Source organism: Saccopteryx bilineata, chromosome 7 (assembly GCF_036850765.1).
Source record: "Saccopteryx bilineata isolate mSacBil1 chromosome 7, mSacBil1_pri_phased_curated, whole genome shotgun sequence".
NCBI lineage: Eukaryota > Metazoa > Chordata > Mammalia > Chiroptera > Emballonuridae > Saccopteryx > Saccopteryx bilineata.
The window spans coordinates 81,159,407-81,185,295 of record NC_089496.1 but is presented as its reverse complement, the minus strand read 5'-3'; the positions used below and the strand labels follow the sequence as shown (position 1 = coordinate 81,185,295).

At 41.8% G+C, this 25,889-nt stretch overlaps 1 protein-coding gene across 2 annotated transcripts in view; it reads right to left on the bottom strand.

Annotated features, from left to right (window-relative positions):
- Positions 1-1,992: 1,992 nt before the first annotated feature.
- LGI1 (leucine rich glioma inactivated 1) overlaps positions 1,993-25,889 on the bottom strand; it is a 46,770-nt gene continuing 22,873 nt past the window's right edge. Inside the window, exons 3-8 of one of the 2 annotated variants that reach the window (XM_066239428.1) lie at positions 24,394-24,465; positions 24,226-24,297; positions 9,973-10,044; positions 7,281-7,450; positions 6,251-6,415; positions 1,994-3,388 (exon numbers count right to left, since the gene is read on the bottom strand). In XM_066239428.1, coding sequence (XP_066095525.1) covers positions 2,553-3,388; positions 6,251-6,415; positions 7,281-7,450; positions 9,973-10,044; positions 24,226-24,297; positions 24,394-24,465 — 1,387 coding nt within the window. In that variant the 3' untranslated portion in view covers positions 1,994-2,552. Of the gene's footprint in view, positions 3,389-6,250; positions 6,416-7,280; positions 7,451-9,972; positions 10,045-24,225; positions 24,298-24,393; positions 24,466-25,889 lie in introns of both variants that reach the window. The other variant, XM_066239429.1, reaches the window with a different exon arrangement.

Sequence of the window (25,889 nt, the reverse complement as noted above, 5' to 3'; positions counted from 1 at the left end):
TGTTCATTGATTGCTTTCTCATATGTGCCTTGACCGCGGGCCTTCAGCAGACCGAGTAACCCCTTGCTGGAGCCAGCGACCTTGGGTCCAAGCCGGTGAGCTTTTTGCTCAAACCAAACCCGCGCTCAAGCTGACGACCTTGGGGTCTCGAACCTGGATCCTTCCGCATCCCAGTCCGTCGCTCTATCCACTGCACCACCGCCTGGTCAGGCTGTTTTTTTCTTTTTTTTTAATTTTTTAAAATTTATTCATTTTAGAGAGAGAGAGAGAGAGAGAGAAGAGAGAGACAGGGGGGAGGAGCTGGAAGCATCAACTCCCATATGTGCCTTGACCAGGCAAGCCCAGGGTTTCGAACCGGCAACCTCAGCATTTTCAGGTCGACGCTTTATCCACTGCGCCACCACAGGTCAGGCATGATCCCCTTTTAAAATCATATCTTCCCTTAAGTTCAAACAAGGACCACTTCTTGCAAGAAGACATCTCTGATGCTTTCATGATACTTATAATTGGAATATTCAGATGGTACTTGGCACTTACTGCTTGCTCTGTTATGTCCTAAGCCTCCAGTGAGTCTTCTAAGGTCCTAGAGGGCAAAGACTCTTCCTCAACTCTCCTCCCCTCACTGTAGGAACGATACCTTGTTTTTATTAGTTACTCAATAAAAACTTGACTGATTAGATCAAAGGGCCTCATAAAGTTTTTTTAAAATAATTTTTTAATGTTTTATTTTATTGATTTTTTAGAGACAGGAAGGGAGAGAGCAGGAGAGAGAGAGAGGAACATCTGTCCCTGTATGTACCCTGACCGGGGATAGAAATGGAAACCTCTGTGCTCCAGGACGATGAGCTATCTGAGCTATCTTGCCAGGGCATAAAGTTTTTTATTATAATAGAAAGACACATGTGCACCTTTGAAAGAATTTTTGAGAGCCTACTGAGTGCATAGGCATTGTACTAAGTGCAAACAACGCTGGTGATCCAGGAGCAGAGATTTAGGAAATCAAATGTGAGTTTCCTGGGCACTCTGTAGCATGTCAGTAATGTATCAACATTAGTCTCTAGCCTGACCAGGCGTTGGTGCAGTGGATAGAGCATTGGACTGGGATGCGAAAGGACCCAGGTTCGAGACCCCGAGGTCACCAGCTTGAGCGCAGGCTCATTTGGTTTGAGCAAAAAGCTCACCAGTTTGAGCCCAAGGTCGCTGGCTCCAGCAAGGGGTTACTCAGTCTGCTGAAGGCCTGAGGTCAAGGCACATATGAGAAAGCAATCAATGAACAACTAAACAGTCGCAACGCGCAACGAAAAACTAATGATTGATGCTTCTCATCTCTCCGTTCCTGTCTGTCTGTCCCTGTCTATCCCTCTCTCTGACTCTCTGTCTCTGAAAAAAAAAAAATTGGTCTCTAGAAGTGAAGCATCCTTGGTCAGATCGAGAGTCCTTTATTTCAGGTATAGTTGAAGCAAGTGCTATAAGCAATCAACCTCTGTCAGCTGTCAGCAGCTGTCAGATGATTCTAGAGCAGACATTTAGAAAGTCTCTGAATAGGGTTTTTAAAATCCAAAATCTTGGCTTTAGCTTCTCCTATTAGTTGTTTGAATGATCGCTGTAGCTAGAGCTATTGGACAAGAAAGGATGGGTGTTATTGTTCTTATTATTTATTTATTTATTTATTTTTTAATGCTTTATTTTATTATTATTTTTTATTTATTCATTTTAGAGAAGGAGAGGGAGAGACAGAGAGAGAGAGAAGAGAGACAGAGAGAGAGAAGGGGAGGGAGGAGCAGGAAGCATCAACTCCCATATGTGCCTTGACCAGGCAAGCCCAGGGTTTCAAACCAGCGACCTCAGCATTTCCAGGTCGACACTTTATCCACTGCGCCACCACAGGTCAAGCCGGGTGTTATTGTTCTTTATTTCAAATTAGTCTTCATGTAATAAGCAAACTACTCTACCCTTATTTTACTTTGTCGCTACTCTGCCTCAAAGTGTTCCTGAAAACTACCACCTTTGGAAACACCCTTGAATGTTCAAAATCAGCTGATGAGCCTGTTCATAAATCATGAGCACTCAATGTCTGTTTCACCTTCACTATTATTCATAAATCAACCCTCGATTCAAATATATCCTTATTGTATAAAATGATTTCCTCAACACACCAGCACTAAGAAGAAACTCCCATAAATAATTACCTTTGGGATATGAAAGAAAATGTAAACATTTTATTTGGCAGTTGTTTCTGAACACATGAATAAATAAATGGAAAAGTACATATTAATATTTCTTTTTGAAGTAACAGATACCATTAAGTGCTTATTTACACATCTTCACTGCAAAGAAGAGTTACACAATTAAATTTTTTCTTATAAAAGGTAACTTCCCATACCACTGGACTGGACAGTTAAAGATGGAGATACTGGTAGTGCTTGGTTCTAGCAGTCTCAGTGTTCGAAAGGCATTCATTTGCGAGTGTGATAAGAAGAGTCATCATGCATTGAGTTCATCCGGACCATGTACTGTAGAAAGTTTCTGATAGCAGCCACAGGATTTGTGTGTCATGCGCTTAGGTCAACTATGACATGTTTGTAAATCTGTGTATTTCCCTTAAAACTGGAAGCAAAAAGAAAATTGCGTTTATTAATGGATACATGTGTGAATGATCTTGGTGCCTGAACATTTAATTCCTGAAATTTCACAAATCTGGCTTTCTCTGCATCCCAGTTATACACTTGAGTAAAAGAATAATCACTTCCAAGTATTGCATATTGATAGTTATTTATCTGAAGAGGCTGGAATACCATAGATCCTCGTGACGGCATCCTCTGAATATCCTGAAAGGAGGAGCCTCCCCATTTCATTACTTTGGAATCACCAATGAATCTTGTCAAGCAAATGTACACGTCCCCTTTCACTGAGAAGTGTTTTACAGCATATATGTCCTCCATGTTAGGGATGTCAGTTTGATTAATGAATAATTGTGATGCTTTGTTCCACTGATAAATTACAGGACGCTGGGAACTACTGGACAGGATTAAATGAGGTGTTCTGAGTGCCTGAGGTGTTCTGGCTATTTCTAGATATTCCACATCAGTGTCCCTGTACCACGCGTGTAAAGATTGATGGGAGTAGAATCCGTTTCCATTCCATTTGTAAATGGTAGTAAAACCAGCTTTTGAACTGTCAGCGACAACAAAGTACCAGCTGTTTTCAATCTTGAATGTTTCAATGTCATTGGGTTTTCGGATTTTGAGAATTTCGATATCCTGGATTTTTATGAATTTATTTGCAAAACTGTCTCGCTTATAGATGTGAGAGCCGCCAAACAGCTGGGCCACAATAACGTAGAGTTGAGTTTCAATGACTATAGGCTTGCACACTACAGTGGACGTGCCTGGAAAGACAAATGAGAAATTAGTTGGATGGTCATCCTCTTTGGAGCATGCAAACATTGTCATGTCACATCCAACGTGTACTAGATGTTCAGGACAACATAGCTAGAGCCTGAGTTTTCTTCTCTCATTTCTTGCAGAAATGCTTTCCTTACACATCATGAGTTCATCTTTGTAACTGCAGTGAAAACGGCCACTTAGTGAGCACCTACTATGCGCTTTACCAAATCATCTCATGAAAATGTCCTAACAGACAGATGATGTATTGTAGAATTGTGAACCCGAAACCTATACAATTTTATTAGCCAGTCACCACAATAAATTCAATAAAAATGAAAACATAAATAAAAATAAAATGCCAAAAAAAGGAAAAGATTTTCCTATAAGCTTAAATGATAAATATTGTCTTCCCTTTTGCAGATGAGCAGACTGAAGCTCAGAGAAGTTCGGTGCTTCTAGGAAAAGGCAGAGGTGGGATTCGAACCCAGGCCTGCAGCATGGCAGTGGGGTGGGCAGTTAGATATTCCAGAGCTTCCATCTTGGGCTTGAACCCCACAAAGTTCTAGAAGTTCTGAGAGGTGGCCAGGACAGCCCACAGCTCTACCTGTAAATGGTTTGCTCTCAGTATGAACTGCTCTTGCTCTAGAATAACCTGACTTTCCCCTGAGAAAGAAAAGTGATGCCGCGTGTCATTTTTCTGAATCTTCAGGTCACTGATGGCAGAACAGAAGAGAAGGAAAAGAACATACACAATGCTCATGAATGTTACTCTGGGAAATCTCAGAGAACAACATGAGGTCTGTCAGCGGGCTAGCTCAGTATCCTTTCGGTAAGACTTTAATATTTATTCATAGAGTCCAATCTCCTAGAGGGAGCCTGACTCTAGGAAATCGGAGAAGAGACAAGGGCAAATCTAGGCCTCAGCACTTTTCTGATGCAGTTTGGGCGGTTCTGAGGCAGTAAGTTCTGTATCGACTCTTTCTCCTAATTGGCTCCATTTATAGGCAAAATTATTCTACTTGTGACCCTTTCCAGGACTCACCGGATTGTGTGACCTTGGGAAAATTACTTAACTTCTTTGGGATTCAGCTTTTTTGTTCTGTACAAAGAGGGTTGGGACCAGATCAGGGACGGCCACTAGATTTCAGCTATGTACCCATATTGATGGACCGAGTGATAATAGTGACTGCCTGCGGAGCTGTGTTGAGAAGGTTTCTGTGGCCACGTCTGCACTCTGCAAAAAAGAGCACCGCAGTTTCTTGCACTGCAAGAATGATTAGCGACTTCTGTCTGCTGGAGAGGGAAGAGATGGTGGCCGCATATGTGACATCTGTGTCATTTTATACTAGATGATGTGTTCTGATGTCTGCAAATAGATGATTCATTTCTCTTTCAAGAACTCATATAAAGATTCATTCAAAGCAATTGGTGGACTGAACACAAGTAAGAAAAGCCTGGTTTAAACTACACAGAGCCCTGCTGTAATCCACTGGAAAAGTCGGGGGGCTGAGGGAGAAAGGGAAAAATAGTCTTCCTCCTTAAGAAGGAGATTCTAAAAGGGTCTCCGTTTGGAGGGCATTCCTTCATGTGGCTATCTCAGTCTCAAGCAAGCCCCAGACCTCTACTGATGCTTTGAGCAATGGGGCTGATGGCCACCAATGAAATCTTATTGTGATCCTCTCTGGCTTGTCTAGGAGCTTTTAAGAGCAATTCAAAAGATGTTAGAAGCGAAAGGTAATGCAAACATTTCTGAGGGTGTCCCGTGTTCTAATTTATTTATTTATTTTTAAAATTTTTTATTTATTTATTTTTTACAGAGACAGAGAGTGAGTCAGAGAGAGGGACAGACAGGGACAGACAGACAGAAACGGAGAGAGATAAGAAGCATCAATCATTAGTTTTTCATTGCGCGTTGCAACACCTTAGTTGTTCATTGATTGCTTTCTCATATGTGCCTTGACCGCGGGCCTTCAGCAAACCGAGTAACCCCTTGCTGGAGGCAGTGACCTTGGGTTCAAGCTGGTGAGCTTTTCCTCAAACCAGATGAGCCCGCACTCAAGCTGGCGACCTTGGGGTCTCGAACCTGGGTCCTCTGCATCCCAGTCGATGTTCTATCCACTGTGCCACTGCCTGGTCGGGCCCGTGTTCTAATTTATGACTTAAAATTTTTTAAGTTGTTGAAATGAGAAAAGAACCTAAGTAAAAGTTTTCATGGAAAAAACATTGGTTTCCATGGTTCAATTTAAATGCAAAAAAAATACTATAAGGAGGTTTGTTTGTCACTGCAAGTGTCCTCAGAGCTTGTGTTGCTTTTTTTTTTTTTCTCTCTCAGAGCCTCTAGTATGTATTATTATGAATCTTCAACAGGAGGATATGGTTCACAGATTTATTGGACTACAAAACTTTTTGTCACAGGCTTACATGAACATTTTGCAAAAGTAAGGTTTATGCAATGAAGTTTAAACCTCCTTATTTTAAAGTTAAGAAAAATAGGGGCCCAGTGAGAGTGAGTGGCTTACCCAGTTTGTGGCAGAACCTGGATTAGAAGTCATGGTTCTTAGTCCAATACCTTTTCTTTGAAAAAAAATTATCCACCTGTTACTGCATATTTCCTAAATTAGGTTCTATGCTGTTTCTTGAATATATGACTGCATTATCTCTAAAAATCCTGTGAGTTGGATATTATTATTTTCATTTTACAGGTGAAGAAATTAAGATTTAGGGAGCAATTTTGGGTTAATTAATAAATGGTTGAGTTGATATTCAAATGTCTCTAAAGCTGCCCAATGTCACTCATCTATTCCTGTTGCCCTTGGCCCAAGCAGCTTAACTTTCCACTCAAAATATGACCCGGCTTCTCATACCTGTAATGTTGTCATAATTCCGGAAGGTCTTTTCTACGTGGTCCCATTCAAGAAAAATGCATTTTCCAGTGAAAGGCTGAGCAATGACTACATATTCATCGTTCATATAAGAAAAAGTGTCTATGGACAATGATTGATAAGGCAAGTCTTGAGACTTTGCAAATTCTGCAAAAATAGAAAATAATGATGAGTACTCCCTTGGCTAGATCTCAAATGTCCATGACAAATGCATTCATCTTTGAAAAATAGTAAAATGGCAATTTTACTCTGTTTTTAAATGCATGAAGTTTTAATGGTTCATAATATCTTCTTTTTTTTTTTGTATTTTTCTGAAGCTGGAAACGGGGAGAGACAGTCAGACAGACTCCCGCATGCGCCCGACTGGGATCCACCCGGCACGCCCACCAGGGGCGAAGCTCTGCCCACCAGGGGGCGATGCTCTGCCCCTCCGGGGCGTCGCTCTGCCATGACCAGAGCCACTCTAGCGCCTGGGGCAGAGGCCAAGGAGCCATCCCCAGCGCCCGGGCCATCTTTGCTCCAATGGAGCCTCGGCTGCGGGAGGGGAAGAGAGAGACAGAGAGGAAGGAGAGGGGGAGGGGTGGAGAAGCAGATGGGCGCTTCTCCTGTGTGCCCTGGCCAGGAATCGAACCCAGGACTTCTGCACGCCAGGCCGACACTCTACCACTGAGCCAACCGGCCAGGGCTGGTTCATAATATTTTAAAAATTAAATTGCCTAGTTTTAAAAATTTTTTTTATTGATTTGAGAGAAAGAGAGAGAAAGCATTGACTCATTGTTCCACTTAGTTGTTCCATTTAGTTGTGCGCTCATTGACTGCTTCTCATATGTGTCCTGACTGGGGATCAAACACACGACCTTAGTGTGCCCAGTTGATACTCTATCCACTGAAGCACCTGGCCAGGACCTTAGTTTGTTTTTAAGACATAAAATAAATCAGTTCCTGCACACACACACAAAAAATGTAGCCCTTCTTTCAATGGTACGAGGTGGAATGATTTGGAACACATTACCTGTAATGATACAATCAAAATCCTTGGGGGAGAGGCTATTGATTTTGCGCTTCTTGTACTCTGGAGGGCCTTCGCAGTAGATGTCTTCAACAGTTGCGTTGGTGTGGCCTAGCCATTCCACTAGCCACTTCAGTTTACAGTCACAATGAAATGAATTCCCTCTCAGGTCCCTGGAAGACAAACTTCAGCTGCTTTTTCCTCTCTGCGAGTCCTACCTTCACAATATGACTTCTATTTCGGTAGTTAACATGTGCAGAATGCCTCATAATCTACCTTGAACCTGACTGATTCACTCTGGGCCACAGCTACCACAGGGCTCCCTTGCAGGCCACCCTGGTCAAAGGAACCTCATGACTTATTTCTTATTGGATTCAAAGGTAGCTGGGTCTAGAGCTGTGCTGTCCATAGAAATAAAACGTGGACATATGTATCTAAAATTTCCTATAGGCACATTAAAAAAGTAAAAAGAGACAGATGAAGTTAATTTTCATAGTATGTTTTATTTATCCCAACACATACAAAATACTGTCATTTTGATGTATAGTCATTATAAAATTATTAATAAAATACTTTATATTCTTTTTTTTTATACTAAGTCATTGAAGTCAATGCGTATTTTGTATTTATTGCATATCTCAATTGGGACACTGAATTTTCATCAGAAATACCTGATCTGATCTTAGAATTAATAAAATTTCAGTTAAGACAAAAACAGATTCACATACCCAAGTTATTGCAAACAGGTTTAAAAGTTTTCCAATAATTAAACCAAGAATCAGTTTTCAAAATTAAATTTAGTTTTTTACTCAATTACACACAAGGAACACATTTCAAGTGCTCTGTGACCGCACGTGTGGTGTGGTTACCATATCGGACAGCGCAGGTCTAGAGGAGAGGGAGTATGTAGTGATTATTGTATCATAGTTAATGAAGTCAAGTGAGTTATTTGCTTTTCTTCTTCCTCACAGACATAATTAATCCTGACCTTATTTCATGGTTTACAAATTCAATTTTAATAGGAAATGACTTTGCTGCTGCAGAGATAACACAGACATGCAATATTTCATGTTCATAATAAACTATACAGCTAGACAGTTTAAATTTCCACATATGATCCCAACTCACCACGTTCTGTTTATTTGCATTGCTTTTGTTCATAAATTCCATCTCCTTCCTAGAACCTTTCTTCATCACACAGAATTCCTAAGATAGGTATTACCTACTCTTCACCGAGAACATAAATCATTCTTAAATGTTGAAGCTTTAAAATTATTTTTAGGAGACAGTCAAGAAAACCAAGAAATCCACTAAAAGGAAAGATGCCATAGATCCTTGTACTTCTTAGGAAATTCTTGATTTGGGCATATTTAAGTAGGCCTAAGAGGCCAGCAGACCCTTCATGGGATTCCCTGGAGAGATTGAGACAATTTACTGGGTTTATTTTATTTTATTTTTTATTTTTTGTTAGTGTGAGGTACAGGCTGACACAAGGTATAAGTCAAAGGGTCCCCCAAAAAAGCTGTATCCCCAACTAGGCCACGGAGTGTCATCCAACTTCTAAGACATGCCCAGTACTGACCTCATCTCCCAAGAATATTCTGATCCAGAATAAGAAGTACCAACTTTTCTGGGCTATTGTAAACCAGAGCAGATAACCATGGTCTGTTCAAGACTTTCTTGGAAGTGTCCTGATCTAGCACTCTCTTGGAAATAAACCATTATTCAGGAATTGGGGTAACAGGCATGGAGGAGGGGCTGGGGGAATACTACAAGGAACAAAGAAAGTTTTTCATTAGCTTCTGATTTGAAGTTAAATACTGAGTTTAGGAGAAAATACTTGACTCAGATTTTTTGTTATTGGAGAAAAGTTGTTTTGACTAGTCTATATAGCAAAGTACCTGAATAATAAGGAAACTTTTGTTTTCATATATCCATTCATTTGCTTTTGTGTTCTACCTTATGGCATTTAAATACCTTTCTAATGTTCTGGAAAGCACTTAATGAAGCTAAATTGCTTTGGAGAGGGTTAGGCATATATTACTTGCTTTGCTTACAGCAAGATACACACATTCCTTACAAAGATCTTTCACTCTGAGGCTTAAAAGTCAAAGTTTGAAAGCTCTTTTGTTTGAAAAGGGGTCAAAAATAATTAAGTTCATTCCCTTCCTGGGGCTTAAGCCAAATTCCTGGGGATTAAGCCTAGAGCTGTTGTTCAGTCGAATAAGAGAAAAGGCAAACTTTCCTCCCTCCCCCCACTTCCTGCTTCATTTCTCTATTGACTGACCAACCCATGGGTGTAACCTTTCATCTCTACTCTGTCAGTTTCCCAGACTCCTTTATGTTTTTCCTTTGTAGCCCCATTGCCTGGACCTCATGGGAAAAAAAGGCATCTTGAGATTTTTATCTGGGCCTCCTCTTCCCACTCCTCGAAATCCCTTATCATGACCCCCTCCCTGACAGACACACATTTTGTCAAAGGAACGCCTGGGCACGATATTTTCAGAATTTTCAGTGGTGAATACCATAGAAGACAAACATTAGTCCACGTAAATTTTAAATTCAAGCCAACTTAAATTCTAAAGTTCGAATTCAATTTTAAAGCCAATTAAAATTTTTATAGTTATCAATACCAGGCTTCTTTGTTAACTATTGCAAAATAATTAATCAAGAGTGATTTTGTAGGTCCTCTTACACATTTGTTAAAGAATCCAGGCCTTTGAAAATATCTTTTGGTAGCGTCTGGAGATTGTTGTTTGCAAGGCTCCTGGGAGGGAAAAAAGAGTGATGTAAACTGTAGTCATAAACTAAATAAATGTATTTTATAAAGCTGAGTTATGCATTCCTTTTGTTCTTCCCAAACTATACCAAATCACTTGCAGTTTCTTCTTCTGCTAAGCTACTAATCAGATCCCTGTGACTGTATTTTCATTCTTTGCCTCCTTGCTTCAACACTCACTCATTGATACTTCATGTATCATGGTTAACCTCCCATCCCCCCAAGAAAAATACCAGCAACAAAATGGTGCCCGGGAATTATTTTTCTGTTTAGGTAGATAAGAGATAAGAGATTCTCAAACATTTGGTCTAAGGACTGTCTACCAAAGACTGGCTAAATGGGTGACAGTGCCCATCTCCAAATGCCCTGTGCCCTCACACTCAGGCTTCCCCTTCTCGTCCTTCTCTCCTCCCTTGCTCCAAAGAGCAGCTAAACCTCCAACTGAAAGTACTAATAGCTCCAGAGTTTAGGGGGCTTGTCTAATCTATCCCTTTACCAGCACATCCTTTCTTCTTTCCAAAGTACACACCCCTCTTTCTACATTTTCCCCCTTGAGTTCCATTCATTTCATCTCAGAAGATAGATTTCTAACGAATATCCATCCATCCATCCACCCACCCATCCTTCCTCTTTAATCACCTCCTTTCTCTTTCTTCCAGTTCTTACCCTATTACCACCAACAATTGTTTTCTATTTCTCCTTCTATTGTTCTTCCATGAATCACTAGAATGATTCTAGTCAAGGTCAGACAGTATGAGACAGTCCTGACAGTATCAAGAAAAGGGAAATGTGTCCATACTGCAGAAACATGGACATAAAGAGTGGATCCTGTCTGATGAGGAAGGGTTCTAGGTACTGGTAATTTTTTATTTAAAGAATTTTTATTGATTGATTGTAGAGAGAGAAGAAGGAGAGAGAGAGAGAGAAACTAATTTATGTTGTTCCAATTATTCATGCATTCTTGGTTGATTCTTGTATGTGCCTTGACCAAGGAATGACCTACAACCTTGGCAACTTTTAGCATATCAGGACAATGCTCCAACAAACTGAGCTAGCTAACCAGGACAGTTTTCTATTTTTTAACCAGCCTTGTATGTATTCATGTTTTTTTTTTTTTTTTTTTTTTTTTTTTTTTTTTTTTACAGAGACAGAGAGAGAGAGAGAGGGATAGACAGATAGGAACTGAGAGATGAGAAGCATCAATCATTAGTTTTTCGTTGCGCGTTGCGACTTCTTAGTTGTTCACTGATTGCTTTCTCATATGTGCCTTGACCGCGGGCCTTCAGCAGACTGAGTAACCCCTTGCTGGAGCCAGCGCCCCTGAGTCCAAGCTGGTGAGCTTTTTGCTCAAGCCAGATGAGCCCGTGCTCAAGCTTGCAACCTCGGGGTCTCGAACCTGGGTCCTTCCACATCCCAGTCCAACGCTCTATCCACTGCGCCACCGCCTGGTCGGGCTATTCATGTTTTATATACTTTTCTCAAGAGTGGTTTCTTTTTTTCACAATAAAAATAAAAAACGAAAACAAGAAAACCTATGCTGTTGGTCACCAAAATGCTTGAAAATTTAAATTCTCTTTAAAACACTCTCAAAAATCTTCTATGTCTTCCACCTCCTCTAATTAATATGAGATTTCCCAAGTATAAACATTCAAGACTTTCAAAACCTATTTTTAAGTTAATTATGTTGTTTTTCTGAGTTTTGGAAATTACAGCTAGATTGGAAAACATTTCTCCATGAACCTTGGCACATAAGAGTGAGAACTGAGTCAGAATGTTCCCATATCAGTGACAGTCTGTTTTATGGTGGAGGGTATAAATGTGGAGTCGTTCTGGGCTTGGTTTGAATTCTGAGTTCACTGTTTACTGCTGGTCTGATTTAGTTATGCATCTTCTCTAAGACTCAGTTAGTTCATTTGTAAATGGAGGAATAATACTTCATGATATAAGATTATTAGAAGAAGTAAATGAGATAACTGAAGATGGTATCTGGGTTTTGGATTACTCTCTAAGTTAAGGTGACCAATCGTCCTCCTCTAGGGAGGACAGCCCTTCTTTTGTAAGTTCCATCCTCCCTCAAAAAGTGTCCTCCTACATGTTCTCCTTTTTGATATTGGAAGACTAATCTGTAAATGTCCTATTTGATCGATGCAGAATCAATCCATTGTGTGTGATGTGACGTATTTGTATCTAAATGAGTACTTTTTTCTTACAATTATTGTTAAAAATTAATAGGCATGTAAGCATAATTACAATATAAAATATTATAAATGTTTTTATTATGCATTTATCATATTATAGTGTATTATTGTTGCAATGAATAAAATGTTTATTTTATTTATGATATTGTTTTCTTCAATTTATTTTTGTCCTCCTTTTCATTGTAAAAAAGTTGGTCACCTTACTCTAAGTGTATCTGAGAGAAGGAATAGGGGGAAAAGGGGGCTTCTGCTTGTCCATTGCCCAATAAACAAGATTGAGAAAACTGACCATCCAAATGAACTGCTACAACTGTCCACTTATATATATATAGTAATGGAAAAATGCTGCTAAAGAAGACTATTCAAGAGAATGTCTCCATAATTCATCTTACTGCCCAGTGGTTGAATGAAGAGATTTCCTGGTGTCTTGAACCATCCAGAGTCACTGCCAAGTTATGTCTCAATTTATTATTTAGCATAATGTGTCATAAAGTTCTCATGCTAACATCTCCCCAATGGACATCCCTTCCCCAGAAACCAGCCCAAACTGCACCTGGCTGCAAGGCACCAGCTTGGAGGAGGCCCAGTCATAGAACAATAAGCATGAAACGAAACAGCAAGTCTTGAATTACTGCTGCCTCTCAGGTTGCATAAGAAGAGGCACCACGTTTACATTACTGCCCAAGTTGGTTCTTTTAAACCACGGGGTTATCTGGGAGTGCCACTTTCTGCCAGAAGCAGTAGAGCTCTAGGCCTCACATATCCAGGGTGAAAGTTAAGGCAGAAGCAGCTGCTGAGATGGTCAGAGACAGAGAGAGACGTGAAACTCTGGGGGTTCAGGATTAGAGAGATGGTCATTTTTTTAAGATGAAGGATTTGTAATTAACAGATTTGGGAGATGATGAAGGCAGGCTGGTCTGATGTGCTGTAAAATGAGGTATTATGCTTCCTGAGGACATCACGGAGGCTCTTGCCCAAGGGGTCAGAGGACGGGGGAGGCAGGACAATATGAGGAGTGTCAGAGGGAAAAATGGGGGATGGATTTACCACACTCAATCAGACCTCTTCCCTGCTTCATCACCAAAATTCAATCAGACACTGACTCACAATGGACTATTCCTCAAGGAGACAAGATGGAAACTCATATGTAGGTCTGGGGAAGGGTGGGCATAAGAAAGCTGCCTTAAGTCATAAAAGGAGTAGAAACAAGAGGAAGTAAGATTCAGAAATGAAAGGGAGACTTCTGGATGCCCAATGAATTGGAGTTTAGAGAACTTTCCTATGTGTCTTGGAAGCCTCAGTGACATTAGGCTGCGTTTGGAAAAGAAGAGAGCAGGCAGCAGGGACCTGAGCAGAGAATGTCTTAAGAAAGGAATGCCAACAGAGCCTGGGAAGTATTCTGCAAAAATATGTAACAGCACCCTGATGAAAAGCAATCTTCTGGTCTGGTTTATAGGTTCGGGTGAGAGGTGCATCAGACACACAGAAGGGGATCATCAGAGCCTGCGAAGTTCAGGAATGTGACATGTCCCCACACATATCTTTACTGTGGCCAGTTAGGAGTTTTTAGCAATTCCTAAGGCAACAAAGGTTGGAATTGTTAGAGATCCACTGCCCAACCAGGGACATTTATTTATTTATTTATTTATTTATTTATTTATTATTTATTTTTTTTCTTTCTGAAGCTGGAAACGGGGAGAGACAGTCAGACAGATTCCCGCATGCGCCCGACCGGGATCCACCCGGCACGCCCACCAGGGGCGATGCTCTGCCCACCAGGGGGTGATGCTCTGCCCCTCCGGGGTGTCGCTCCGCAGCGACCAGAGCCACTCTAGCGCCTGGGGCAGAGGCCAAGGAGCCATCCCCAGCGCCCGGGCCATCTTTGCTCCAATGGAGCCTTGGCTGCAGGAGGGGAAGAGAGAGACAGAGAGGAAGGAGGGGGAAGGGGGGAGAAGCAAATGGGCACTTCACCTATGTGCCCTGGCCGGGAATCGAACCCGGGTCCCCCGCACGCCAGGCCGATGCTCTACCGCTGAGCCAACCGGCCAGGGCCCAGGGACATTTATTTATTCTAGCCTTGCCTCTAGCAGCAAAAACTGGAAACAACCTATATGTCCATCAATAAGGGATTGTGTAAATAAATGGATAGTCCATACTTAACATTGCAGGAGATTTTAAAAAATGAGGTAGACCTCTACAATTTGACATCAAATGATGCATAAGAAAAAAAAAGGAGTTGGAGAATAGTATCTAGACTGTAATCCCCCCAGGGAGGGAGGATATATGTCTATAGATGCATAAAGAAAGGTCTGAAAGGAGATATAACAACCATTGATGGAGCGCACATCTTGGGATAGTTGGAATCTTTCTCTTTTGCTACATAAATGCCTGAATTGTGAGAATTTCTTTCTTTTTTTTTTTTTTTTTTTTTTTTTTATTTTTCCGAAGCTGGAAACGGGGAGGCAGTCAGACAGACTCCCGCATGCGCCCGACCGGGATCCACCTGGCATGCCCACCAGGGGGTAATGCTCTGCCCATCTGGGGCGTCGCTCTGTTGCAACCAGAGCCATTCTAGTGCCTGAGGGAGAGGCCACAGAGCCATCCTCAGCACCTGGGCCAACTTTGCTCCAATGGAGCCTTGGCTGCGGGAGGGGAAGAGAGAGACAGAGAGGAAGGAGAGGGGAAGGGGTGAAGAAGCAGATAGGCGCTTCTCCTGTGTGCTCTGGCTGGGAATCGAACCCGGGACTCCCTCATGCCAGGCTGACGCTCTACCGCTGAGCCAACCGGCCAGGGCCTATTGTGAGAATTTTTATCATTAAGCATGTATTATTATTTTAAATTCAGAAGAAATAAAGAATAAAGTTGAATGTTTAAAAGGACCCCTCTGTATATGTAATGGTTCTGTGCAGTGCGGATTCAGTCAATCATTTGACTGCACTCGTAAAGCTCCAAAGGTCCAGGCTGGAATGTGAATGAATGTCACAGTCAGTATTTGGGTGCCTGGGTGGTCAGAGATAATCAACCTCTTTCATGGGAGGGGATTCAGAATGGAGTTGCCTTCTTTCCCACAAGACTCCCACATGGCCCCAGGCCCTCATCCCCCGGGAAAGTTTAGAACTGCAGTCAGGCCAAGCTTGGAGCCATCCTTGTGGGCTCCTTGTGCCAGCCTAAAGTCAGCTTCCAGGAGGGTCTGGAGCCTCCACCAACCATCATAGGCATCCGGGGGCTTAAGAGAGAGTCCATGCAGGGGAGAACTGCCAAGGCTTCTGGGCAGGGCTACAGGGATGAGAAAGAGGCAAACTCTTTGATCCCTGCAGCCTGCTAAATTTGGTCCTTATGCAAAAAGAGGTGAATAGAACGAGATCTGGCGCCTATTACGTTATAGCAACAGCTGGAGATACTGAGAGAGCATTTCTGGGGTTAGGATGAGTGTTATTTTGGGGTCGATATTGGGATTATTTGATTATTCAGATTCGATCTCTACATTGAGTTTTGCCACCGGAAAGCAAAACGGAAAATCAAATTCATCAAATTTCCTGTTTCCTGCTTCCCTCCACCTGCCCCCTTCTACATATATATGCATACATATATGCACGAACATGTGCAATAACTACTATTAGTATTTCCTTACTTCAATAATATTTGAAAAGCACAAGAGAAAAAATGTTAAAGGAGAAAAAACAATAATTATCCAGGCAGAGGCAACCGCTGTTAAGATTTTGTCATATTTTCTTTTCATCATTAATACAAAGCCCATCTCAATGGGACATTAAAGTAGAAAACAGGTGTTTCCAGAGAACTGTTCTACTGGTCCCTACACCCTTAGATCTTCTTCTTGCTCCTGCAGTGTAAGCCTGAGTTGGTGTGGGAGAGCCCCTGACTGCAAAAGTCCTTTTGCTGGACAGGGATCAAATGGGTGCTGGATATTAAAACTGAATACAGCCCTGGCTGGTTGGCTCAGCGGTAGAGCGTCGGCCTAGCGTGCGGAGGACCCGGGTTCGATTCCCGGCCAGGGCACACAGGAGAAGCGTCCATTTGCTTCTCCACCCCTCCGCCGCGCCTTCCTCTCTGTCTCTCTCTTCCCCTCCCGCAGCCAAGGCTCCATTGGAGCAAAGATGGCCCGGGCGCTGGGGATGGCTCGTTGGCCTCTGCCCCAGGCGCTAGAATGTCTCTGGTCGCGGCAGAGCGACGCCCAGGAGGGGCAGAGCATCGCCCCCTGGTGGGCAGAGCATCGCCCCTGGTGGGCGTGCCAGGTGGATCCCGGTCGGGCGCATGCGGGAGACTGTCTCTCCCTGTTTCCAGCTTCAGAAAAAAAAATGCAAAAAAAACCCACAAAAAACCCCCCAAAAAACTGAATACAAGTATTATCAGGAGTAAGATGAAGAAAAGTTAGAAAAACAAGGGAGAGAAAGGCAAGGACATAGAGGTAGACAGTAGAGTTGTTAGGAAAGGCTTTCCACATGGTATGATTGAAGGAAACCAGGCTATTGCCCAGCGGGCCCATTGCCACTCGGCCCAGCCTCAGGGTTCCCCGGACTCAGCAGCAGAGTGGGGTGCAAATGGCATATCTGGGTTGGAGCTCTGGCTGTTTCCCTTTCTACAGAGTGAATGATTAATTGGTCAGAATGATCTCCAAGTTCTATTTTAGCTCTTAGATCGCATCTTTATACTTTTCACCATAAGAGGCATATGGTTTTGTCTTTAATACTAATAAAATGATACTAGGAGAGGTAATAATTTTAAGCCACACAGATAGCATCAGAGAGTTTGGCCACAGGTTTTTATAAGGATTAAGGGGGCATGGAATATCTGAAGGGGATGGGTGGGTGACGTTAATTGGAAAAAGAATAAAGACAAGGCAGGGAGAGGTTTGAGAAATATTTCATCAATGTTATTTTTCTAAAGGGTGATTCTGTAGTGATACCAGAAGGATTTTTTTTTTTTTTTTTTTTTTACCACTGCATCCCCAGTGCCTGGCACAAGATAAGCCCTCAATGGATACTTTGAAATGAATGAATGAATGAATGGGGCAGGCTGGAGAGGAGAAGAGGAAGGGCACCAATCTAGACAAAGAGAGCAGAGGATGCTTCTATTGTTTCTCTTAGGCCCTTGGTACCAAGGCACCGAGCTGGGGAGAAAGTAGAGCCCTGTGAATTGCTATGGCCACACACCCTCATGTCACATGGACCTGCTACTCACAAAGTGTCCCTCCTTCTTAGCCTCACCATGGCAATAATTCCAAAGCAATTGTGGAAGCTCTTTAAAGTGTGCCTTCAACTAAGCACTTTGCTCTAGGTTCTGATTAAGAGTCTACCTAAGAAACATTCTTTAAAATACCCAACCCAACTGAACATCTAGTTGCCCTGAGCCCAGCTGAGAAAACCTTGGGTTCCAATTGTGAAAACTACTGGAACGTCTTCTCTCTAAAGCAGCCCCGACTGGCTCAGACAGCATGTTTGTTTCAGTTCCACTGGGCTCTGCTGCTAAGAAAGCATCGCCTACGGCCATCTGGGATGCTCCCAGACGCCCTGCAGTGCGGATCCGCAGTTTGAGTTGGTGTCTCACTAAATTTATAGTGCTTCAAGTGCAGTTATTTTAATTCCATACAAAATGTTTAAAGGACATAAATACACTGCAGCATTTGGAATCCTGATTGAGGACCAATAAAGGTTAGGCAGTGCTCTAAGCACTTTGCAAAGATGAACTCATTTCCTCTCATGAGAACCTTAGGATCTAGGTCAGGGGTCCACAAACTTTTTACACAGGGGCCCAGTTCACTGTCCCTCAGACCGTTGAACGGCTGGACTATAAAAAAAAACTATAAGCAAATCCCTCTGCACACTGCACATATCTTATTTTAAAGTAAAAAAACAAAATGGAAACAAATACAATATTTAAAATAAAGAACAAGTAAATTTAAATCAACAAACTGACCAGTATTTCAATGGGAACTATGGGCCTGCTTTTGGCTAATGAGATAGTCAATGTCCAGTTCCATATTTGTCACTGCTAGCCATAACAAGTGATATGACGTGCTTCCGGAGCCGTGATGCGTGCGTCCCACGTCACCGGAAGTAGTACTGTACGTGAGCAACGCCGCCACATACAGTGCTCCTCTCACTGACCACCAATGAAAGAGATGCCCCTTCTGGAAGTGCAGTGGGGGCCGCATGCAGCCCGCAGGCCATAGTTTGGAGACCCCTGATCTAGGTGCTCCTAAGAACATTTCTATCTCAGCCCCCATTTCTACAGATGATTATTATCGCTCTCATTGTACACAGAAGAAATCTGAAGCACAATGAGGCTAAGTGACCTCTGATGTTCTACAGTTGGTAAGGAGGAAAGCCAGGCTTTGAACCTATGCAATCTGGTGGCAGAGATCACCCTCTTAATCACTACACTGCACTGCTTCTCTATGTGCCTGTCATTGTGAAGGCTGAAAGGAAGACATGTTGCCTGATTGGGCACACACAGGCACCTTAGTTCCAAGACTTCTATTTATGGCTCTTGTCCTCCCACAGTGCTGAGCAACCAGGTGCTCCACAGCATGTATATATTGAAGACAGTTTTCCCCAAATATTTTTATACATGCATGCAGAAATCTTGCCTCCATTGAGCCTCAGCCATGGTGACACTTATGAGATGCCCAAGGGAATCATTACTAAAAAGCTCATGGATATTAACAGAATGTAATGTTGAGGGATTTTGTCATCATTGGCCATTAACTATTTTTTTATTTTTTCCCAGATTTCAAAAGTATACATAGCAGAAAAAAAAAAAATCAAACCTTGCTGAAATATATAAACTATTTAAACATTTAAGTTAATCATATATCACATTAGGAAAGTTTCCAAAATAAAATAATTGAGAGAAGGTCCCAGGACTGGACTTGCTTTATAAGAACTTAAATATAAGGAATTCTTCCTTTATTGAGAGTTAGTTTAAAGGGCAGGGGACCATATACTAACTTTTAAGTTGTTTGTAGAAGACTATACTTTCAGGGATCATTTCTATAGTTTGTTAAGTTGTTTGTAAATGTCTCTTTAGAAGATTAAGTCTATTTATTTATTTATTTATTTATTATTATTTTTTTTTTAGAGAGGAGAGAGAGAGGGAGAGGGAGAGGGAGAGACAGAAAGGGAGAGAGAGGAGAGAGAGACACAGTGAGAGATGGGGGGAGGAGCTGGAAGCATCAACTCCCATATGTGCCTTGACCAGGCAAGCCCAGGGTTTCGAACCGGCGACCTCAGCATTTCCAGGTCGACGCTTTATCCACTGCGCCACCGCAGGTCAGGCAAGAAGATAAGTCTATTGAAGTAAATGTGTAAGAATGTGAGATTAGTTCATTGATTTTTGTTGTTGTTGTTCATTGTTTCTTTAGGAGCTATCTGAATTTATATAAACACTCAGCTAGGCCACCTGGAGCAGCTTTAGTGTTTAGGCCAGTGTGGGAACCACTGGATTTAAAAGTATATGTGTAATCCCAAATATTTGCATTTGAAAACTAAGAGCGAGGGTAGGACTCCTGTCTTCGGATCTTTTCTTTTGTTTGTAGCCATGTTTGCTCCTCATATCACATCCCGTGGAAGGATCCTGCAAGCTCAATACAGGCTTTCTGGTCCCGCTACAACTGACATGGCAAAGGGGCCACCAGACGCCTCCAGGTTTACTGCTTACTAAAGCAGGAGCACCTTAAACTCAGGGGGCCATCTTCATGTCCTCATCTGTCAACTGGGACAGTGCTATCGCTCTGTCTCTTTCTTAAGGTTGTTTGGAGACTATGCGAGGTCAAGAACATGAAAATGCGCCTGACCAGGCGGTGGCGCAGTGGATAGAGCATAGGACTGGGATGCGGAAGACCCAGGTTCGAGACCCCGAGGTCACCAGCTTGAGCGCGGGCTCATCTGGTTTGAGCAAAAGCCCACCAGTTTGAACCAAAGGTCGCTGGCTCCAGCAAGGGGTTACTCGGTCTGCTGAGGGCCTGCGGTCAAGGCACATATGAGAAAGCAATCAATGAACAACTAAGGTGTTGCAACGCGCAACGAAAAACTAATGATTGATGCTTCTCATCTCTCTCCGTTCCTGTCTGTCTGTCCCTGTCTATCCCTCTCTCTGATTCTCTCTCTGTCCCTGTAAAAATAAATAAATAAAAAAAATTTGAATTAAAAAAAATAGAAAGAAAAAAAAAAGAACATGAAAATGCTTTGTAAACTCTTCCCGTAGCATCTGTAGGTTAGAGGGTGAGAGGATCATTCCTCACTCCTGGAATATTTGCCTTTGGGAAGACTTAGGCTGAGGTGGAGAAAAATCTTAAAAAGGAAATGAATGGCTCGAACAAATGTCAGATGATTTATAAGTGATAATTAATGGAAAATGAACTTGATGTACTGAGCAGTCAAAGGAACATTTGGGTTTTATATTCTCCCTGCCCATCTTTCTTTGAAAGGAAAAAAAGAAAGAAGAAAAACAAACAAACAAAAAAAAAAGGAAGGAAGCAAGGAAGGAAGGAGGAAATTAGGAAGGAACATAAATAAATAATTAGAGACAAACGCACTCAGTGAGAAAATATTTGTTTGTCTAATTCCTCTTGTGGGATCTGTGTCTTATTCATCTCTGGGTGGCACATCCTAGAGACTTTTTTGGATGAGCCATATGGCATTGCCATTTTTATAGACAAAAACAGGCTAATACTAGCAACGCCATATGAGTCAACCCATATGTGTCAGATAAAGATGCAAGAGATCTAAGGGTCATATTCTCTCAGTCAATTTAACCTGTTCTCATTAATACCTCTTTCCCACTGCCAGCCCCTGACCAGACAGGTGAAACTTCCCACTCACTGTCCATTTGACCTTTAAAATTCAGGACTCTTTCTTTTACAGCTGCCTTTGGTGGTCTCATGAACTTAAACTTTTCTGAATATTAAGTACATGCTGTACTAGTGTCCCTAGTCTTGTAGTCTTGATACCTTCAAAGAAGGGGCCTCATTATGACCCAAACTTAAATTCCATTTTATTTGATAGATATAACAAATTCTAGTCAAACAAGTAGATGTTCTTTACTAGAGTGTGTATAGATTTTTTTTCTTGACTCCTTTCCTCCTCTTCTTTCCTCCCTCCCTTATCTTCCTTCTCCTCTCCTCTTCTCTTTCTTTCCCCCTTTGCCCCCTTTCTTCCCTTCTTTCCTTCCTGCCAGATGAGGTAGACAGACTCGAGTGAACTATGGGGCATGGCAATGCTTGTATCAGGGGCTCCCCAAGAGGACACCTGATTCTCACATACTTCCTTCAGCTCCTCAGGATTCTGAGCATTGGACAGAGCCTATGTTGAACAGGATTTATGTGAATCAAGTAGATCTCCAAGTGGAGGTTGTGGACTGCCATTTCTCCTTCCATATATTTGTTTCTTTTATTTACTTTTTTTTTATATATAGGGACAGAGAGAGAGAGTCAGGGAGAGGGATAGATAGGGACAGACAGACAGGAACAGAGAGAGACGAGAAGCATCAATCATTAGTTTTTTGTTGCGACACCTTAGTTGTTCATTGATTGCTTTCTCATATGTGCCTTGACTGCGGGCCTTCAGCAGACCGAGCAGCCTCTTGCTGGAGCTAGCGACCTTGGGTCTCAGCTGGTGAGCTTTTTGCTCAAGCCAGATGAGCTCGCGTTCAAGCTGGCAACCTCGGGGTCTCAAACCTGGGTCCTCAGCATCCCAGTTCAACACTCTATCCACTGCCCCACCACCTGGTCAGGCTTTTATTTACTTTTGTCTGAGAGGTTAGGTTTGGCAGCATTTGGCTCTGTGACAAAACAGCATAACATTCACACCAACAAAACCATTTTTGCATCACATTATGTCATTAACATGCAACCCAGCACTGCAAACATTGTTTGTTTGTTTTTTTATCATAATGACTATATACAGAAGCCTTGGAAGATATAATGGTTTTATAAAATACATTGGGGCATCAGTACCCCCTTGATAAAAATCCAAGCAGCAGTAGAGATAGGGCCTGGGAGCAGTAGCATGATGACCAGGTGGACACACTAGAATGTAGGCTCATGGGGCAGACATTGTTGTTTGCTTTGTTCCCTGCTGCCCCCGGGGCCTAGAACAGAGCTGGGAACAAGGTACTGTGAGGGGACAGGTTCAAGCTGGAAGAATGACACTTAAATCTCCTGCATCTTATCAAACACTAATGAGACGCACAGTAGATACTGAGAAATAGTTCTTGAATGGATGAATAGGCATTGCCGTTCAACTATTGAATTGATATTATCATAATCCCATAACTACTCAGTTTGCTAGTCATATATCCCCTCCAAGCCTCTGCTTCCCCATTTCTAAAATGGGGGTTGTTGTGCCTACCTGGAAGGATTGTTAAGATTAAATGAAAATTCATGTAAAGCGTAATGACTGACATCATAGTAGGCACTTAATAAATGTTAGTGCCTTTTCTTCCCATGCCCTTCTAGTTTGCTTAAAAATACATCTGTATGTATGTGAGTTTGTGTGTGCACGTGTGTGTGTGTGTGTGTGTGTGTGTGTGTCTGCAGGGGAGCAGGAGAGGCAAGTAAAAACAAGTTATTTGGTTCATGCTGATCAGGGTTTCTCAAACAGCTCAGCACTATGCCATTTTAGGCTGGATAATTCTTTGTTGTACAGGGCTGTTCTGTGCATTGTTGGATGTTAAGAAGTTTTGCTGCCCTCCACCTACTAGATGCACTTACACCCCCCAGTCTTGACTACAACCAGACATGTCTCTAGGTATTGCTTGAATGTTCCCTTGGAAGGAAAATTGCCTTCTGTTAAGAACAACTGACTCTAATCACTCACTAAATAATTAAATATTTTAATTCATAAACAACTTGTCAAATACTATGTATACATTGCCTGTGGTTATGATATATGTTTAAATGTATATAAGTCAGTATATACAGAAAAAGAAAAACAGCAAATATCAAATTAAGCTATATAGTCAACTCATAATTATATATAAAGTGAGTAATAATTTAGATCAGTGGTAGTCAACCTGGTCCCTACTGCCCACTAGTGGGCATTCTAGCTTTCATGGTGGGTGGTAGCGGAGCAACCAAAGTATAAATAAAAAGATAGATTTAACTATAGTAAGTTGTTTTATAAAGATTTATTCTGCCAAACTTAGCGAAAATCCGACATAAAGTACTTGGTAAGTAATTATTATTATATGCTTTAACTTGCTGTAACTCTGCTTTATAAATTTTATAAAGTAAAGTAATTTCCTTACTTTATAAATCACCATTACTGTGGAACCGGTGGGCGGTTAGAAAATTTTACTGCTAACAGAGATACAAAAGTGGGCGGTAGGTATAAAAAGGTTGACTACCCCTGATTTAGATAATAAGAAAGTTATTTCAATTACACAATTACCCTGTAGTAGGTGGTTTTCCTAAGTATCATTGGTTTAGACCCGTGATGGCAAACCTATGACACGCGTAGCCATTTTCAATGACACACAGCCGCATGCGGCCGCATACCAGAGAAGTATGGGGCTGCATGCTGAGGAGGCCGTTTCATCCTCGGCTCCTGCACGGCCAGGTGCAGTAGCCAAGGATAAAACATTTGCTGTAGTGTAGACACTCTGTGCTGGAGGTCTGTAGGCCAAAACAACAGAACTCTGGCACAAAGCGTCTGGTTCTGGGACTTCCGGTTAGGCCGTTTTTCTCGAAGTGACACACCACCCGAGTTATGCTCGGTTTTTTGGTGAATTTTGACACACCAAGCTCAAAAGATTGCCCATCACTGGTTTAGACTCATTATATTAATAGCAATCAATTTCCTGGACACACACTGGCTGATAGAGAGAGGGATGGCAAGTGTACATGGAGAAAAACCATTTGGGGTTCTTAAATTTTCATGGAAACCCACAAAGTGCGCACTTTAACCACAGGTTATTAGCAAACTTAAAAAGTAATAGCAATATTCATACTTACAAGTGAATTAAAGACTTTAGTCCCCGGAAAGTATGTCTTGAAATGGACTTGATGTTGTTGTTTTCTATGAATCTGCAATAGGATATAATATTTTATGTCAGGCAGTTGTAGGAATCTGAGAACACTTATCCTAAATCATCATTTAAAAAGCTATTTTTTTTTACTTACAAATATTCTAAATGTGGAAGACCAATAAAAGCATCATCACTGATCACATCAAAGGAGTTCGATGTGAATAACCTGCCCAGAAAAAGTACACAATGAAAATGGTTAAAACGACAGATTGTCAATTTATGCTGCTTTATCTCTCAGAGAAACGAGTGGGAGTTGTGTCCGAAGAAATGTCTGGATATCCGCCTTCTACAGTGTTATTTATTCAAGTAATTTTTGTAGCTTTTTAAAAATCCCCAATTACCTCCTCACCAAATGCTTATCTAGGAAGGAGAGCTTGGTGCACCACTATTCACATTGTTGGGTGTTACAATCCCTGGGTAACATTTTGAGATACAATTTGGGCAATATGACAGCCAAATCAACATTTTACACATTTCCATAAAATACACTAATAGAATCTTTCCTTTTGTTCTATAAATTCTGGAACATTCTGGAACAGCCCAAACAACGGTGCTTCGGGATTTTGAGCCTGGAAGACCTAGAAAAGTGGCTCTATGCCCCACTGTGCTGTGACATCTCATGGTGGATACGCCATTCGCTCTGGCTTAGTGAACGTCAACTTAATCTCCTCTGAAAATAAAACAGGCTGAAGATGTAAAATAATGAGGCTTAGGAAAAGTCTTGGGTCCATTTTATCACTAAATAGTTGAAAAGAATACTAACTTGGGCAAATTTATTTTCAATTTCAAAATCCACCAGAATTTAGTTTTGAAATTACTGATGAAAGGGAGCATTAACCGGCAGTCCCCACACACTGTTGAACTCTTTGGAGAACTTGCCAGTTTTCTGAACGGGAGGCTTGAAAGAGGTGATCATAGCCTGAATAATACCAAGCAAGTTTTTGTTTTAGAGCATTAATTTATGGAACTCGTTAGGGAAAGTGTTGATACAAGCTGAAAACAAGGTTTTAAAGGTACTGATGATAAATTTAGAATGGGTTCAAATGATGTTCAGTCTACATATTAAGGTTCTTGTGTGGGGGATCTCATATTCCACCTGTAACTGTTGTCCAAAATATGACCATGGTCATGGACCAAACCAGATGTTTGCCAATTTACATCTCATACATGCTGTTTAATTGTACCATGAGAAGTCCAATAGGCTCTGTTATAAACTTTTAAACTTTTACTTTTGAAGTCCAGGGATTAAAAATAATTGCTACTAACTAGCTTAGTGACCTCATCTCTCAAAGCCTATTATCTAAGGAGGTTCAAACTAGGAGAACTCACTTTCTGAACATTTATGAATAACTTATTTGATATCTGGGATTGCTTCAAAAAAATCAGGGGAGGAGCCTGACCAGGTGGTGGCGCAGTGAATAGAGCGTCAGACTGGGATGCGGAAGGACCCAGGTTCGAGACCCTGAGGTTGCCAGCTTGAGCGCAGGCTAATCTGGCTTGAGCCAAAAAAAGCTCACCAGCTTGGACCCAAGGTCACTGGCTCGAGCAAGGGGTTACTCGGTCTGCTGAAGGCCCGCGGTCAAGGCACAT